Source organism: Crinia signifera, chromosome 5, assembly GCF_055691185.1.
Source record: "Crinia signifera chromosome 5, ASM5569118v1, whole genome shotgun sequence".
In the NCBI taxonomy this organism is placed as follows: Eukaryota; Metazoa; Chordata; class Amphibia; order Anura; family Myobatrachidae; genus Crinia; species Crinia signifera.
The window spans coordinates 81,826,554-81,846,248 of NC_139221.1; the positions used below are offsets into that span (position 1 = coordinate 81,826,554).

Here is a 19,695-nt window from a genome sequence, read left to right on the forward strand (position 1 = left end):
GTCTACACTATTGCAATGTTCCCTTTTCTTTCTCAAACCTATTGTATTATATATAAAACCTCTTTTATGCAATACTTTGGATTTACTCAATAAATATCCCATGCATAAATAGAACACATAAAACAAATAATTAAAATATTTTTAATTTTTTTGAATTTGCTGTATTTTGTATTGGTGTTGTTTAAAACAGACAGGCTACACCATAATTGTCAGTAACCAAAGTGAGATCTGAAGGATAAAATTCCTAGATGTACCACAAGACATTTATGAGACCACAGCCTCGTAAATGAGTGTTTTGGCAGGAAGTGCAAGATGCTCACATACATGGTGGAATTTATTGCCGTGCTGGTGAACAGTTTCAATACCCCTTATTACACAGCAAGACCCCACAGTATAGCAAACAGGGTCATATTTATATTTAAAATACAACTATAAAAACAGGTCAAATGAGTTGTAGGTGTGGCCCCAATACATAACTACAGCAGAGGAGACAATGGTTTTATACCATAGTATAACATTTTCTAGAAATAACACACATGAGTATTATACCGGCAACTTCTGTATGATAAAAATGATCTTTAAATGATTAGCTCTTCTACCATAATGAATACGTACCGTTATTGTGTTCTTTGGCAATTAAATTCTATAATACATACAAAAATAATATAATAAAATGCAAGTATCTTGTACAAAAATACAAATGTTTTCAAAAGCTTTTAAAAAATATATTCCACTGAGTAAGAATTGCACTATAAACCTGTATTCATTTGTTCTATAACTGGATTGCATTTTAGTTATATAACAATGGTTTGAGTAATGTTATTTATAACCAAAATATTCCATATTTTCAAGCAAATATTGCATAAGTAACGAAGACATTTTCTATCAATATTTTCCAGGTTGAGTTATACCGTTTCCGTTTGATCTCTAGCTCTCTAAGATAAAAGTCAAAGTTCAATCTGCAGCAAAGTTTATGGAAAATATAAAAAAATGGATCTCTGAACTCCAGCTGGCCATTTCAGTGCTTGAAGTATTTCAGCTCGCAGGTGTAGCATAATTCAGTTTCATGGTGACATTTTCTTTGAAAAGATGATTTCCAAAATACTTTAACTTTCCATGTCCATTAACAATATCATAGTCTACGAGACATCTGAAACCTGACCTGTGAGTTATAAAAACACAAATATTAGTGATTCTTTTGGTCCCAAGTTTTTTAAAGCAACAATCATTTACACTTCAAAATCAAACTGGTTTTGCCATGTAAATGATTGCCGCTTTAAAAAAAACCTGGAGATTTCTTCCCAAATCTCTCACTTTCTGAATCTCTCCTCCTATTAAACCTCACCCAGTATGTCAAAAGCAGAAATTATTCTATATTTTAACCCTGGCCCATTTGCTTTGATTACATGTGAAAGTATCCACAGTCCACGAGGAATCAAACTTCTAAACTGTTTACACAAAACAAAAAAGAAATCGGAAAGAGAAAATAAATCTGTGACTCTTCTGATGCCTTGGGGTATAAAGCTAAAGGCTGGTAGAGCATTTTGGGTCTTGTAGTTCAACATGGCTGGCAGTCAATGGTGGTAGTTGGCCCAGGTGTAAATATATAAGTTGGGCCCCTCTCCTCCACTCCAACCCTATAGTTCAGTATATGCCACACAGCATGTGTGGAGAGTGCTGGTAGTCCAAATGTTCTATACCTGTGTTTTATATGACTAGAATTAATATATAAATGCCTTCTATATCTTACCTTTGTCTATATCCTTCTCGCAAATAAAGTTATTAAAATCATCACAATGGAAGTCATTCCACAAGCCTGAATATATTAAGCCAGCACAGTCTTCCCCGGGTCCCATTTCAGGTGTCCAGTTGTCAGGTTGCCCAACTTTCCAATTCCTGTAAGGCACAATAGCACACATAAATTGAGAACATGTTTAACGTGATGAAATAATGACAATGTATAGCTAGTCAAAAATCTACTAAACTAAACAGATAATCTGTTTTATCCAAAGAGACCAAAAATAGACCGATGTCCATTTAAATCAGTAACAACTGTCAATAGAGGCAGATAATGTCAAATATTTGGGGCATACAGATGTGTCCTTATACATCTAGCCTCAATACGCCATGCACTGTGATATGCCTGGTATGAGTGGGCTGATTCACAAGCAACTCTGCTAGTGTTAGGTGTCTTTTCTTGCTGAGAATACATCTAATTTGCATAGGGAATAAAATGCACAAGAATATTCTACTCAGAGGCAGAACTACCATTGGTGCAGCAGGTGCATTGCACCGGGGCCCCTGACAACTAAGGGGCCCACTGCTGCTCAAACCAGCAATTAATTATTGTGAACTTTGGTTGGGGTGGAGGAGAGGGGCCCCAAATTATATATTTGCACCTGAGCCCACAACCCACAAGTTCCGCCACTGATTCTACTGATTAAAATAATATGCAGCATGTCTATATTTTGTGTGCAACTGCAACTGTATCTCCATATGAAATACTATGTTACAGTGTTTTCCCTGAAAACACCGTAATATAGCATTTTGTATGCAGATCCAGCCGCAACCTTGCTGAGCATATCTCGTGCTTGTTTGCCCCGCACATGCTCCATAGCTGACACATGCAAATACAGGTAATGCAGAGATATACATATAAATCAAAGGTACAAAACATTCCCTTGGTATCATATACTGTACATACGTGAATATTGGTAGAGTACCATCCAGCCACTTCCATACATTTTCTTCCTCCTTATCCGTAAGTCCAATCCAAAAATTTCCTTTCCCATTTGATTGTTTCTTAATAAATTGCTATGGGAAAAAAATAAATTAGCACATTGATAAATACTCATAACATATTAGTATAGTCCCAACATATTGGCATGACAGCCAAGACTTCTAAGCCTAAGGGACGCCCACATAACAGTGATGGACTGGGTGGAAGAATCATCCCCAGCATTATGACTTGTAAACTCATGACACATCCTGTCTCTTTACTTGTTGGAAGAGCAAATCGCCAAGAGGTGGAACTATTCTAACAAACATTCAGCTGTAGGCCATAGGCGGCAATGGCTAAAGCCATCTAAAAATAAAATATAAAAAATGGTGGAACTCTATAAACATCATAAACATCTTTGTTCACCCCTATATACCCTCCTCCGTTTAGTATTCTTACTCCAGGGTTGCTGGTTACATTGCTGAAATGATTCTAAATGTTGTTATCCCAGAAGGTATTTGTTTGCCAGATGTCTTACAAGACCTATGTAGTATTGTCATTATATTTACCGTATTTATCGGCGTATAACACGCACAGGCGTATAACACGCACCTTCATTTTAAAAGGGAAATCTCAGGAAAAAGTAAAATTTTCACCTGTCCGAGGCCGCAGGCTGTGTGCCACTCATTGGGCTCCTCCGGGATAGTCCTCACCTCAGCTAACTACCATGTTGGTGTAACTCCGGCTAAATGTCCCGCAGCATCACAGGGAAGCTGCCCGTCCCACCGGAGGGGTCTGCAGCCCGAACAGCGGCTCATAGGCTCCGCCACACGCAGGGGCCGCACACCGAAACTTTCCAGCTCAGCAAAACAAGGCTCCTTCTCATCTCTTGCTGCCGGCACTCCGCTGCTGCTGCTGCTGCTGGGGCGCTCCGTGCCAGCACCTCTCCGGGACTCATCCTGCACACGGCGCAGGCGCACGGAACTCACGTCACTAGCCCTTGAGAGAAACGCGAGATTTGGCTGGCGCATGCGCCGTTCGCTCATAGGAAGTGGCAACGCTCCCGGTGCGATAGGTTATGCTACGCATGCGCCGACCGGTGGGACGGATGTACTAGAGCAGCCTTTACATACTGGTCCTGTTCCCACTGAAGCTCTATGGGCGAAGTCTGGTGTGGTGCTGGAGCGGGTGCATGCGGGGGGACAGGCGGCTATATCGACGTATAACACGCACATATCGGCGTATAACACGCACCCATCTTTTCCCCCTATTTTCAGGGGGAAAAAAGTGCGTGTTATACGCCGATAAATACGGTATCTATTTGCATTTTCTTTCTTGTATATATTTGTCTTATTTTGTTCACTTTTCTCCTTGTTTCCTTCCTATTTTACCAGGTATAATATTAACATGTTCAACAATGATAAATAATGACTTGCTCTCAAACATTAATATTGTGCAAATCAATCCTTACTTCCACATTGATATTGTACAAATATAACATTTTTTTCCAAAGATATTCTTAATTTGGGCTCTCATTGTGCTACTAGTTATCTAAATGCCCCCCCCCCCCCCCCCCCCCCATAATTTGTTCATGTAATGTAGGAGAATAAAACTCTCCAAATAAGCGGAAAAATTTATATGTGCGAAAGTTGGATATGGATGTATTGATGTTACAAGAGACTCATCTCATACCGACTGAAGTACTTAACTATGAACTGTTCTCTACTATCATCTGCCTCATATTCATCTAAAGAATGAGGTGTGGCCATTTTGGTACTTGTGTATTAGCAGGGCACCCGGCTATGCTACACTGACAATGTACCTTAGGCTACGTTGTCAATATAGGGACTTGAGCGGAGCTGGGTCGGGGTCCCGGCACTGAAGGGCGGGCAGCGGGGTTTGAGCAGAGTGTGGGCGGGGCGGCAATCACTCCCCGGCGCCAGCAATGTATGTAATTCAGCGTACTGCCGCTGGGGGGGCATCACATGGTTTCCCTGCTCCCCCTGCGGAACTACGCTAATTGTGTACATTGCTGGTGCTGGGGACTGACTGCCGGAGGAGGGTGTCGATGGGGTGTGACTGCCGGAGGAGTGGCACCGTCAGCGGGGATTGTGGATGATGGACGCGGTGGCCGGCCCGGAGGAGGGTAAGTATAAAGCCCATTACACACAAACACACACACACTAACAATTACACACACACACACACACTAACAAAGTCATATCCCCACTATCCACGTCATACCCCCGTATCCACGTGGGCGTGGAGCTAATTTTATAAAGTGTGGCGAGCGCAACGAGCCACCGAGCCCGAAGCATGGCGAGAGGACGCGTATCCTCATCCCCTCGCGGGGCTCGCTGCGCTCGCCACACTTTATACAATTAACTCCACGCCCACGTGGATACTGGGGTATGACGTGGATAGTGGGGATATGAACCATTGTGTATTAGCACAGCTCCAGTTACATAAATTGCGTAGTTTACGTAAGTTACTTAGTTTACGTAGCCAGCATAGTGCTGTATTGGTATTCTCAATACACCACTATGCAAACTACGTAATAGGCGCCCTGCTAATACACAAGTACCGCCATTTTAATTAAGCAACAACTGACATCTCAATTGCATAAAAATATTACTGAGCCACTTGGCAGTTATGTGATTTCAGAGGTGTCCATACTGTTAGACAGATTTGTAATCTGTAATATATATGCCCCTAATACTAACTCCTAAACAATTATTTTTTAAACGATTTTAGCCAAACCTAGTCCATTTAGTGATTCTACATTCATTATCGGAGGTGACTTTAATTTGGTTGCCTCAGAGTTTCTGGATCGTCAACATCAACTTTCTAGACCCCATAGACCCCCAAGTATTGGCATTCCCCAATTGACAGCTGACCTAGGCTTTTGGATGATTGGAGGTCCTGTAGCCCGTTCGATAAGGAATTGACATGCCTGTCTGCAGCTCATGCTACTTTATTACAAAATGACTATCTATTAATATCTGATACACTTATCTCCAGAGGAGATGATTTGAATATCAAATCTATTGTCTTATCAGATCATGCCCTTATTTGGTTTTCCATTACTCCAGTATTTGAAAGTGGGTCTTATTTCGGTACTTGTTTCCTAGCACGGCGCCTGCGATTTTAATTGTATACATCGGGTCCTAAAAAATACTCAAATATTCAGTAACGGTTACTTTTTATTCACCTTTTTGCATTTATAGAGGAATTCGTCAGGGATCTCCTATGCCCCCATTACTGTTTGCCATTGCACTTGAACCACCTGCTATTGCACTTTGTGCTTCAGTACAATATAAAGGGATACAATTAGGCCAGACAGCTCTGAAATTATCATTACTTGCAGACGATATGCTGCTTTTTGTTTCAGAGCCCGAAACATCTATTCAAACTATTATAGATTTGTTGACTACATTTGGCTATTTTGCATAAATCAGAACTTTTACCTTTACAAGGAATTACAAATACCGACCTTTAAGACTCTACATTTAGCCATTTTCATATTATTCGTTCTCAATTTAAATATCTAAATATACCTCTTCTCTTACCAGCTTTATACCGTTTAAATTATACACCTATAATTTCTCAGATAGGAAAACGACTAGATACCTAGAAATTAGTACCCTTGTCTTTATTAGGTAGATTAGCTTTGATTAAGAGCATAATTTTCCCAAAATTATCATATCCCATTCAAAAGCTTCCCATTGCCCTGGAAACCCCAGGATATCAAACGATGTCTATCACTTTCTTGTGGAAAGGTGGACACCCTCACATTTCACTAATACCCCTTTTAGACATACTACCCAGGATTTTAGATCCCAATTCAATACCGGGTTTTTAAAAATCCCGGGTCCATTGCAGGTGCTAGTCCCGGAATTGTGCGCGTGCACGTGAAAAATCCCCGGAATTTTGACATATGTCTGAAAGGGGTATTACTAAACTGCAACTTACTAAAGCCAAAGGAGGCCTGGGCTTTCCATATATTAAGATGTTTAATAACTGTGTTCTACAGATGTAATCGCGATTGGTTATTAGACAGAGAAACTTATACTCATGCTTTATCTGAAAAAGCTCTTTTTGCTCCATACTCACTAGCTGCACTTCTTCACACTCTGAAAAGCTCCATGACCAATTCTATTTACAATAATGTTATGTTTCATTATACATTTATGACTTGGATAGCTATTTGTTCTAAACTTTCTCGACCTTATACAGCTTCCAGATATATACCATATTGGGGAAATCCTACTTTTATTCCTGGTTTAGAAAATAATATCTTTTTGCAATGGAAAGAAATTAGAGATATTTTTGATCCAGGGGGTATCATTTTACAATTGAGTGATTTACATGAGAAATTATATACCCCACAGAAACAATTTTTCATGTATTTACTGCTTCTGCTTATGCTAAAAAAAAAAAATGAATGAACGTTTAATATCTTTATTATCTCCTGATCCCATACAATCGCTTTTGGGGTTTATTGTTTTACACCCTTATAAAACTAAATACTTGACTCAATCAATTCCTGAAAAAATCTGGAAGGAAACTATATTGGCATGGAAACGAGATATCCAGCCTTATCTTCTCCTGACGTGTTACTGCAGCACTATGAAAACACATTCAAATATTTAAGAAGCTCATGGCTTCAAGAAGTTCATATTAAAACTATTAATAGAGTTTACATTTCCCAAGCTAGGAGAAGATACATGGTCTCAGGGGGATCCGGTGATTGTCTTAAATGCAAACGTCCAAATGCACAATATGTGGACAAATGCCTGAAAATACGTAAATTCTGGGGGAAAGTGACTAATTATATTAACTCTATTTTTCATTTACATCTCCAGGCAGAACCACTAGCCTTATGTCACACTGGGAGGTGGTTGTGGATCCACCTCGGGCTGCAGTCCAGGAGCGGGCTGTACTTGAGGAGCTGGGAGCTTGGCAGGTAGAATGTAGGACCTACGCATATACTCTCTTGTCGTGAGTATTGACTGAATCTCCTTCGTGAAGGTGCGGAGTATAACTTCCCAGCGGTTTTCACCAGGGTCCCTTGCAAGGGAGTTTGGACTTCACTGCAGATAACATTGTTTTTTTGTTTATCATTTTATTGCTTCCACATACCATTATGAAAAGTAAGGAGAAAGCTGGGAGAGATTATGATACCACAGAGAAAGACCCCCTGGAGGAATTGGATTGGAATTCTTTCCTCTTTGATAAGGAATGTATTGGATTATCACATTTAATTAGATGTTATGTATATAGTGCCTTTTATAGAGTTGATTCCACCTTTTTGATATTTTGTCTTACCTTGTTGGAAATGTGGACATTTCTGGAAGTGATTTAATTTAGGGCAGCTTAGCACCATCGTTGAGTGCTATCCAACCTTTTCTGCTTGCCATCTAATAATAATGTGAGCAACTGGGGCCAAGCTTCACACTACCATAGAACCCTAAGGGGGCTGCTTTTATACTCCAAAATGGGGAATCAAAACAGATATCTCTGAAATCCGCTGCAGTCCCACATACATATATCCACAATAGTTTAATATTTGCATATATTGAAATCACTGCTTGCATACCTGCTGCATCCAGGCTACTACATAAACTGCCTGTGTCGTGCTAAAGAGCAGAAAGTGAGGGCTCCAGTTGAGTTGTTAGGCTTCTACTATCATTCTGATTGATTTAGTGTTAATTACAATGGATTTTACATGTTGCTTTTTTGGTAGTGGTGGATTTTTGCACAATTTTATTGGTGCTTTTGAAAGGACTTAGAGAAAAAATAGTTGTTTAATGTTAATATGCTTAAATTTTTTTTAGTGCATTGATTTAGTGTATTCTTTGTCACGATCTTGGTGTGAATTGGAGAGATTTGACCAAACGGAATCTTAGTAAATGAATGATATTCCATTATACCAATGTTATTTGGTTGATGTTTGTTCCGATTGGTAATTTGCCACTATTTGGAGTACAAAGTCACAATTGACATGCAACTTCCATGCAAATGAATCCTCAGTAAATAGTTGATTGACTAAATTGCATGTTTTTGGTTTTTTTTGCAAAAAAACCCTGTGAATCTAGCTAAATTGACCTTTAGTAAAGTACCTCTTACGCATCAAAAATATGTGTAAGTACAGGTTAATATAATTACAATATTTTTGGTACAAATTGGTATATACTGTAAGTGTATGTAATAAGATTGTTGCTATATAATAAAATTAATGCCTGTGGCAGAAGAGAGCAGAAAAATGAAGTGGAATGAAAACAAGTTCTAGTATTAGCGGATTGGGGATATAAACTAACAGCAAAATAAATAGCAGACATCTCCCTAAATATTGTCCTGAAGAAGTTCCTTGAGAACTGCAAAATGAGTGCGGTAAGGTGTGAGCATAAGATGTTATTGTAACCGCCCTCCTGCTGGCTCTCACATCCTATACCAAGTACTGCAATGGATATAACAGCTGCCTCACAGTGCTATTTATATAGCATGTATGCCCAATGTCTCCCCTTCCCACAGTGAGCCTTACTTGTTCTTCTTTACTTTCTATGACAACCAACATAGCCCCTTTTTCTTCACAGAAAAGCTTTGCATCATCAAATATATCCTTTCCACTCGAGAAATAGTAACATTTGTCTGTGAAGTTCCTCCAATCATATGGGCAACCTAAAATAAAGAAAACATATATACTGTATGTATCATTTTGTATGCCTTACATGCAGGTTAGTTATGCATTTTACAAGCTCATAGTACAGTAGATTTACTATATCATATGTTTAGCAAACTGGGGCAATATATTAAGCGTCAGACCTCAAAATTATAGGTCTGAGTTTCTGGCCAGTGGTCACCACTGAAGGAATGATATTTTGGGGAAGATGTTGCTTATTTGGAAGAGTATAAAAAAAACCCTGAAAGAAATGTAACATTGATCCACAAGTTTCTTTCATTCCGACATCATGGCCTCTGCTAAGTGCAGAAGCTTCTTCTTCTTCTAAGCAGCTTCTTCTCATCACTGTGCACGTATCCTTCTGGGTAGACAGTGACTCGGTCGACACTAGGAAATGGTCCTAGTTTCTATTTTCTGGTGCATATCTGAGCCTGTTCTTGCAATGATCCGATCTTGCGCTGTATGACCATTCTAGTTCCTGCAGGCTATAGGTCATAACTATCTCGGTTCTCTGTCCATAATCTAAATTCTCCAATGTATTACTCCTTTGTAGTAGAAAGAAGAGTGCTAGTGCTACACGATTGCTAGGTACACATAGCTTTCTCTGCAAACCTGTATAGTACACTTTGGGGCAGATGTATCATAGCAGCGCTTATCGCGCCGCTATGATACTTCCTGCTTCGCTTCAATAGCGAGGCGAAGCAGGAAGGGACATCGACAAGATGTATTAACATCTTGTCTGCCGAAGCGGGGGAGCGTTAACTCCCCCCTCCGGCGATGTCCCTTTCTGGAGATAGCGCATCAGTTAATACTGATGCGCTATCTCCTGTCCCCCAGCCGGCCGCACTGGGCATGCGCGGGATCTCGCTGTTCACGCGAGATCCCCAGCGCAGCCCACAGCTGACAGCAGGGACAGCGCTGTCCCTGCTGTTTAGATAGGGCTTCGCCAGCCTGATGCTGGCAAAGCCAAAGCAGGCTTCGTGCGGAACGGTCAGCGATGCTGACCGTTCATACATTCGGCCTGCTATCATTTTGATAGCAGCGCCGATATGGACAGGGGCGCATAGCGCCCCTGTCCTTTACCGCATCTCACCTTCTTCATACATGGGGGAGAAGCGGTATCAGTGCACATAACGTGCGCTAATACCCCTTCTCCCCCATACCGACCGTTCATACATCTGCCCCTTTATGAGATGTAATCTGTTCCGTATATCTGGGGAACTTTCATGTATATTTCCTTTGTTTTGAAGCTGCTGGTGGCGTTATTGAGTGACTGCTGTTAACCCTTTGAGTGCCAAGTGAATTTCTCAAAATTGGTGTGAAAATTGCCGAGCAAACATTTTTATTTATCATTCTTACCTGTAATGTTCACCTTATCCAGGAAACATAACCTTTTTTTACACAACATTTTTTATTTGAATTTATATAACAAATGTGAGCGACGCTGGCATTTTTAGCATTTGTAGCAGATATTTGTGTCCATCTCTCACAGAGATGTTGGCACTCAAAGGGTTAAAGTATAGAAACATAAGCTGGGCACATACTAGGCGATATGTTGACAGAAGACTTTTCTAGCGATGCCATGCTGCAAAATACAGTATAACATCCCATGTCGATCCATCGCCTTCTGCATCAGCAACTGTGTATGTACTTGCCATCACAGGGTCCTTTCACCCATCAGTTTAGTTGTATACACACATAGTCTAGTTTTTAGCGCACCCAGCATAAGGGTTAAAGGAAAAGATTTACATTGGAGCTGATTGGACTACAGATCCACATTTAAACAGGCCCATTGTCATGACAGCATGTCGATGACCATTTTCACAGTTGGCTACATGGTTGGCTATAGATCACGCTTATTAAAAATGATGTAATTTTTCTACTTTTCCGCATTTATGGAGACATCAAGGACGATAGTGTAGGGGGTGTACAAGCCCACGTGGAATAGGCACATGATCAATTTCAGCTCTGGGCCCATGTAGCCCACAATTAGGCCCTGGTTGAATATATGCCCACTTAAAGAGGGAATATTTCAATAAAGGGCTTGTACTCTTATGCACAGCTACACATAAGTAGATACATGTCTATTAGGAGCACAACTAATGCACTTCTTATGGGGCAGGTAGAAGTACTCGATGATGGTGACAGCCAGTAGCAGCACAGGAACACACGCTACAAGCACAGAGCCAGGCGCATCTTGAGATGCTTCAATAGTGAATGAGATCATACATCCTTTTTAAACCCCCGAAGAGATAGGTTTTTGGACCACTGTATGGCTCCGTATACAAATCCAAAATAGAGAGGAGACATGTATATGGTGTAACACCATTTTAGCAAGGATATTTATATATATATATATATATATATATATATAGACCAGAACGGCGGCACCCGGAGACTAGGAAAATAAAGTAACAACTGCAGGTTGGCGTGATCAAACGTTTTCGATGTTTATTACATCGTCATCAGGATGGTGCACATGAACACAGAACATACCTTTATACATGAGCCAAACCACGTGAAGGTACCCATACACTCCCAGACCGGGTGATGCGCCCAACAATGACGTCATCGCCCCGTTACCGGTTGCCAGGGTGACCACCATAATAAATACATACAAAACGATGTTTGAAATCAAAGTGAAAGCATAATCAGGCCAGTCCATTTCAAACATCGTTTTGTATGTATTTATTATGGTGGTCACCCTGGCAACCGGTAACGGGGCGATGACGTCATTGTTGGGCGCATCACCCGGTCTGGGAGTGTATGGGTACCTTCACGTGGTTTGGCTCATGTATAAAGGTATGTTCTGTGTTCATGTGCACCATCCTGATGACGATGTAATAAACATCGAAAACGTTTGATCACGCCAACCTGCAGTTGTTACTTTATTTTCCTAGTCTCCGGGTGCCGCCGTTCTGGTCTATATTACGTTTGGGGCTCTCCCCTTAAGGAAGGCACCGGAGCCAGTTACCCTATTAAGTGGTTGTGCTGCTCTTCAAAAACTGCATATATATATATATATATATATATATATATATATATATATATATATATATATATATATATATATACAAAAATCCAAAGAAACTTAAAACATAGACAATTAAAACGGAATTGCCATAGAAAGGGGCAAAGTTACCAGATGAGGTGGAGAACCGTTCGGAAGTTCTCAAACAGCGCATCAGTAAGCAAACAGATGTAAATGTCCTTGTGCATTGACTAACGTTACTAGAATGTGGGGTGCTATTTACTATTAGTGGTCAGACACATTATAGTGCTTGCTTTTTCATATTAACACCACATACTTTCACCACTTTGTTCTAGTTTGTATAAAAGTGTTAGCAACCAAAACACTAACTAGATATACAATGATTTTTTCCTTACCAGGCACTGAAGGGTTTATTGTGATTTCTGGTGTGGAAACATCATGCAGTGATAAAGATCGTACAACATCTCCAGGAGGTCCAGGTGGTCCTTGAAAACCAGGTAATCCAGTCATGCCCGGTGGGCCTGGTGGACCAGGTGCTCCTCTAACACCAGAAACTCCAGGTTCTCCTATGGCTCCTTTAACTCCTTGTGGACCTGGAGGCCCACTCGGCCCAGGTGATCCAGCAATTCCAGGTGGTCCTGCTAATCCAGGTTCTCCTCTAGGTCCAGGTTCACCACTTTTTCCGGGTGATCCCCTTTGACCTTTATTTCCTTGCGAACCCCTTGAGCCTTTTGATCCTTTTTCTCCTGGAGGGCCCATTGGTCCAGGGGGGCCTTTTTCACCAGCCGGTCCTGCTGGCCCTTGTTCTCCTTTTTCCCCAGTCTGTCCCCTTGATCCCATGGGCCCCATGAGACCTGGGGGTCCTCTCTCACCTTTGGGTCCTCTAGGACCTGGTGGTCCTGAGAAAAAGAACCATATATATTATTTACTAATGTATTTATGAAACAAGTAAATGCAGTGAAAACAAACTGCAAATGTTTTACAGAGTATACATTTAATGAAATGACGGGGTGTGTCAGTAACAATGTGCAGAAGTGTGCATTGTTAACAATATTGAGCATACACACTAGACAAGATTTTAAACAATGTCACTCAAAAGGGCCCTTCTGAGCGATATCTTTTAAAACTTGTCTAGTGTCTGTGGCTTCAGTTTTAAAGGAAAACATGTTTTATATTTTACTTAGACTTGATTTTCTTTTCTTTTTTAGTCACCACCCCCACTCTTTTAGTCTCCTCCTCTTCCTCTGTCCAAAATGCATGAAAGTAAAAAATGCGGCCAATCCTCCGAAAATGAAGTTTTTGGAGCCCCCATATGCTCCAAGCCTGCAATGCGGTACATTCTGGGGCTTGGATGTGGTGGGCAACGCGATTTTAAAACCAGCATTGCCCATAGAAACTTATGGGCTTCTTTTGCACTTCCCCTGCTGTGAGGGATCCAACCGGATCCCTCCCAGCATCCCCGGCGGCGCACGCATTACTCGGCACATGCGCAGATAGAACTCCGGGTGCAGAACACAGAAGTCCTGTCATTGGACTGCAAGATATGTAAATGCTGATAGGTAAGTACAGCATTTACTTCTTTTTCACCATTCTTCAAGTCTCCCGAGTGCCATCCTTTTTTGTGGAAGTATATATATATATATATATATATATAAATAAACAAATAATATGTAATATAATGATAATATTAATGGATAACGCCTCTCTTTACAAGATAAGTGATGAAGTGGCAACGACAATCAGCCTCTAATTGCCATTTTTCCAACACAACCTTTATCATGTCAGGAGGTGGCTAGATGGTATGTTATCTCTCTACAACGCTTAACAAACAGAACCCTAACTTTTTGATCTTTTTAGTTCTTACTTTTTGCCTTAAAAGCACTTTTCATGATACTTTCTTGAACCTTTTTGTTTATAAAATTCACTCATAGATATACTGTAAATGTATTTCTTTTATTTTATTCTGGAAGTTTTAAAGTTAACATGGATAACACACATTTCTGAGTATTGAGAAAAGATATTTATTAAATGTAAATGATAAAGGATGTGTTAAAATGCATTAAAAATACATCACAATGCCCCAAATGTGGAGCCCATGAGGGTTCTGTTTGGCATCTAATATAGTCGTGCCCCCATACAGTGACTTTCTGGACAGGTGTTACAGATATTGTATACACTACAGCAGTATTTTTCAACCACTGTGCCGTGGCACACTAGTTTACCTTGATCTGTTCTCAAGTGTGCCCCCAGATGTAGAGATGCCCAAACTAGTTTACAGCCACCACCAGTTCAACTGTTATTTACTTGTCTCTTTTTATGTAAAGGGCCAATGTATTTTATTTTTGTTACCAGTGCGATTGTTTTTTATATGGGGGCCAATTGTTTTTTTTTTTTTTTCAGTAGGGGCCAATGTGTTTGCCCTGTGGGGATCTCATGGTGTTCTTTGGCAATAAAATCTTATTTAGTGTGCCACAAGGTAAAAAGGTTGAAAATCACTGCACTACAGGTATACCACAAGTTGTTTTATCACCCATGGTCTGTCTCTTAGCTGCCCTGGATGTGGATGTTTTGGATGATCCAACTAGATGGTATGTGATTAATCCAGGAGCTACAAGTCAGTGCTTATGTCACTGGAGCTACAAGTCAGCGCTTATGTCACTGGAGTTACAAGTCAGTAGTTATGTCACTGTAGCTACAAGTCACTGATTATGTCACTGGAGCTACAAGTCAGTGCTTATGTCACTGGATTAACAAGTCAGTGGTTATGTCACTGGAGTTACTAGTTATGTCACTGGAGTTAGATGTTAGTGGTTATGTCACTGGAGTTACAAGTCAGTACTTATGTCACTGGAGTTACAAGTCACTGGTTATGTCACTGGAGTTACTAGTCAGTGCTTATGTCACTGGAGTTAGATGTTAGTGGTTATGTCACTGGAGCAACAAGTCAGTACTTATGTCACTGGAGTTACAAGTCACTGGTTATGTCACTGGAGTTACTACTCAGTGCTTATGTCACTGGAGTTAGATGTTAGTGGTTATGTCACTGGAGCAACAAGTCAGTACTTATGTCACTGGAGTTACAAGTCACTGGTTATGTCACTGGAGTTACTACTCAGTGCTTATGTCACTGGAGCTACAAGTTAGTGGTTATGTTACTAGAGTTACATGTCAGTGCAGTCTATGAACTAAGCCTTAGTGAGAGATAAAGTGCTCCAAGATAAAGTACCAGTTAATCAGCTCCTGTCATATTACAAGCTGTGTTTTAAAAATGGCAGGAGCTTATTGGCTGGTGCCTTATCACTGGAGTTACAAATCAGAGGTTATGTCACTGGACTTGCAAATCAGACGTTATTTTACTGGACTTGCAAATCAGAGGTTATGTTACTGGACTTGCAAATCAGACGTTATGTCACTGGAGTTAGATGTTAGTGGTTATGTCACTGGAGTTACAAGTCTGTGGTTATGTTACTGGAGTAACAAGTCTGTGGTTATGTCACTGGCATTACAAGTCAGTGCTTATGTCACTGGCGTTACAAGTCAGTGGTTATTTTACTGGAGCTACAAGTCAGTGCTTATGTCACTGGAGTTACAAGTCAGTGGTTATGTTGCTAGAGTTACAAGTCAGTGTAGTCTATGAACTAAGCCATGGCGAGAGATAAAGTGCTCCGAGATAAAGTACCAGTTAATCAGCTCCAGTCATATTACAAGCTGTGTTTTAAAAATGGCAGGAGCTTATTGGCTGGTGCCTTATCACTGGAGTTACAAATCAGAGGTTATGTCACTGGACTTGCAAATCAGAGGTTATGTTACTGGAGTTACAAGTCTGTGGTTATGTTACTGGAGTTACAAGTCAGTGGTTATGTCACTGGTGTTACAAGTCAGAGGTTATGTTCCTAGAGTTACAAGTCAGTATGTTCAGTGGTGTCACTATGGGAATGCATTCACACATTTTCAATATGAAATCCATTTTTAATATTCACATCTAGTTTAGTTCACACATCAGTGTAATGCAGAAGACTTACCACCTACAATCAATTAGTGGGCATACACAGAGGCATCACCAGGTCTGGTGACACCTGGTGTGCACTCCATACCCCTCCCACATGCTGTCTATGTCTGGAGAAAGGGTATGACCTAACATAAAGCGGCATGACCTCAAATGAAATCCTGTTCGCATCACTCCGGGGTTGTGTCCAGAATCCCTAGAGCTGCTGGGCTACCTGATCTCCCTGAAAATTTCAATTGCATCATTCTGGGGTTGTGTCCAGCATCCCCAGTGATGCTGTGCTGCACTCGGAGAATAGTGCCTTCAACAGGAGCCGAGAGTTACAGGAGACTGTCACGCGGCAGCATCTCGTCTGAGGGTAGCCCATGCCCAGGGGAGCCGAGAGAGGGGGGGAGTGGGTACTAATTACCCGGGCCCACACTTGCTGAAGGGGCCCCGCAGGGGCCCTGGTCTGACCCCTCCCTTGCCCCTCCATCCCTCCCGGGTAGCAACAGTAGCACACACTTCTACAGCATGTGCTGTGCTGACAGCAGGCTCAGCATGAGTGTCTCACTGACAGCGTGAGAGGTCATGCTGAGCCTGCAGTCAGCACAGCACATGCTGTAGGTGTGTGCTGCTTCTGAGATTACAGTTTTTAGAGTTTTCTTTCACCCTCCTCTAAATATTTTGGGGGCGTGGCCTAAGTGTGGGAGGTTCCCACAACACACACTTAGGCCACGGCCCCAAAATTTTACCGAGGCCCGGCATTCCTCTCGGCTGCCCTGCCCATGCCTTCTGGACCCTGAATGCTGAAAACGGGTCCTGGTCTCTAAGCCCTGCCCCTAACGGAAGCCCCATCCCTTTCACAACACCACTTGGCCTTTCACAATGATGACTCTTCTCCACAATGGGTACCACAGGGGTAATTGATGCCCCTGTCAATGGCAACAATGTTTGCAAACCACAAGAACACATGAACTACAGTAATATCAAGTATTAAAAGATATATACATCTCTCATATCACCGAGTGACCACAGTCACAGTTTTTAGGTACCTTCTCAGCTTCTGTTTGCTGTGTGGTGCACAGATATGTGTTGCTCATGTTTACCATTAGAGCCATCTAAAATAAACCACTCATTTATGCATACATAAAATAACACCCGGAACTGGGCATATATCTTACCTTGCAATATTGTAAAATTTTTAATCAGTTGTCCATGTTTTGAATCCACCACCTTCATTTCTTCCATAATAATTGATAAATTGGCTACTTCGTTATCTAACCTTTGTCTCATTGTATCCTGTTGACTCTTAAGAGAGGAAGTGTCCAGCTGAATATCCGTTAGAGAGTTATTTAACTGCATTAAATCCTCTGAGTGCTTACTCAGCGTCTCGGTGCAGGTTGTCCTTACATCATTGAGGTTGGTAGTCAGCGTCCTTAGGTGATGAGCAGTGTGGCTAATGTTACTAATAATACCGACTATATCTTCCTCAAATTTCTGGAAACGATCTTCTAGAGAGTTGAATTTGATATTTATCCGAGTCACATATTCTTTGTGAAAATCCTGAAGATCCTTCAGGTTCTGTTCATTTGTCTGGGCAATAACTGTAATATTGTCGATTTGGCTACTAACAGTGCTGAGCTGATTGTTCATATCCTCTACACTCTCGTTGTTGGCCTTAACAAGAGCGGAGTTATTTGCTGCAACACTTTGTAAGTTCTGAACTCTTTCCTTCAACTGTTCTGTATCCTTCTTTGCTTGGAAAAAGGCTTGCTGTGTGCTCCCAAATTCATTCTTGATCCGTTGGATAGCTTGGCTGGTATCATCCACAGATCTCTGCAATGTGCTTAGGACATTTCTTTGCTGGGTTTGTGTCAAGTTTAGGTTACTTATACTCATCGTGATCATGCTGCTTGACTGCATCTGGCTCTGAAGATTTGTCTGCAGACTGGTGGTGTCTTGTTGTAGACTGGAGACGTAACTGTTATAAACCTGTAATGTTTGATTGACTCTGTTAATCATCAGAGAGTTATTGTCCAAGTTATTTTTCATTTGGTTTTGCTTAGCGTCTAGTAGGCCATCAGCTTCTTGCAGCTTGTCCATGGCATCTTTGTTTCGGCTGCTTTTCTCAGTAATCTCACGTAGCTGCTGACGGATGGCCAAGATATCTGACCTTACGCTTGAAAGCTCGGAGTTGGTGCTGACCGATTTTTCTCCTGCTATGTCATCTGTAAAATGTATATGAGTTAAGAACAGGTATGAGCATGATATAAGATTGTCACTTCTTTATTTGAAAAAAGTAAAGTCACATACACAATAAATGACGGGGGCCGCAGACGATATAATTAACAGTATCGGCTGTGGGTCACACTAAATAATAATAGCCGCCAATATCGTTCAGTAACGTCACCAGTAGCCGCTGAACAGGCAGGTTATTTGGCTATACAACCAAATTGACCGACATGTTCAGAAGGCATCAATCGTATTGAGTGTACACACTAGATGATAATGTGAACGATATTGCTCAGAAGCCACTTTCTGACCGATATTGTTCACAATATCCTGTGCATGGGTCTTCAAACTGTGGCCCTCCAGATGTTGTGGAACTACATGTCCCAGCATGCCCTGACAGTTTTGGCATGCTCTTATAGGAAAAAATGTGGCAATGCATGTTGGAACATGTAGTTTCACATCTGGAGGGCCACAGTTTGAAGACCCATGCCCTAGGGTGTATGGGGCTTAAAAGCGAGCATGGTATTCAATATGGGCATTATTCGGGTTCACTCGCAAAGGCAAATTCCTTCTCAAATGGACAAAACCATGTGCACTGCAGGTAGGGCAGATGAAACCTGTGCAGAGAGAGTTAGATTTGGGTGAGTTGGGTTGTTTCTGTGCAGGGAAAATACTGACTGCTTTATTTTTACACTGCAATATAGATCTCACTTTGAAGTAAAACCTCACACAAATCTAATTCTCACTGCACATGTTACATCTACCACCCTGCAGTGCACATAGTTTTGTCCATTTGAGAAGGAATTTGCCTTTGCGAGTAAACCAGAATAAGGGCCAATAGCTCATAAGCAATTATCACATTATAATGGGCTAAAAGGCTACTCTGTGAGCTTCAGCGAATTGGGACTCACTATAATCTGGTATTTTAGTAAAGCAGAGGCAGGACATTATACAGGAAGTTGTTTGTTTTACCTACAAGTCCCATAATGCCCTGGCAGAATTCTATAAGCTCGATCTATACCAAGTCTGACTTTCAAACATCCTTATATTGTTATTTATCCTTGGATTGTATAGAAACACAT

The 19,695-nt window shown here is 41.1% G+C and overlaps 1 protein-coding gene across 1 annotated transcript in view; it reads right to left on the minus strand.

Annotated features, from left to right (window-relative positions):
- Nucleotides 1-164: 164 nt before the first annotated feature.
- COLEC12 (collectin subfamily member 12) overlaps nucleotides 165-19,695 on the minus strand; it is a 118,871-nt gene continuing 99,340 nt past the window's right edge. Inside the window, exons 5-10 of the mRNA XM_083187546.1 lie at nucleotides 17,563-18,609; nucleotides 12,789-13,292; nucleotides 9,264-9,400; nucleotides 2,705-2,814; nucleotides 1,751-1,896; nucleotides 165-1,162 (exon numbers count right to left, since the gene is read on the minus strand). Coding sequence (XP_083043672.1) covers nucleotides 1,140-1,162; nucleotides 1,751-1,896; nucleotides 2,705-2,814; nucleotides 9,264-9,400; nucleotides 12,789-13,292; nucleotides 17,563-18,609 — 1,967 coding nt within the window. The 3' untranslated portion in view covers nucleotides 165-1,139. The remainder of the gene's footprint in view (nucleotides 1,163-1,750; nucleotides 1,897-2,704; nucleotides 2,815-9,263; nucleotides 9,401-12,788; nucleotides 13,293-17,562; nucleotides 18,610-19,695) is intronic.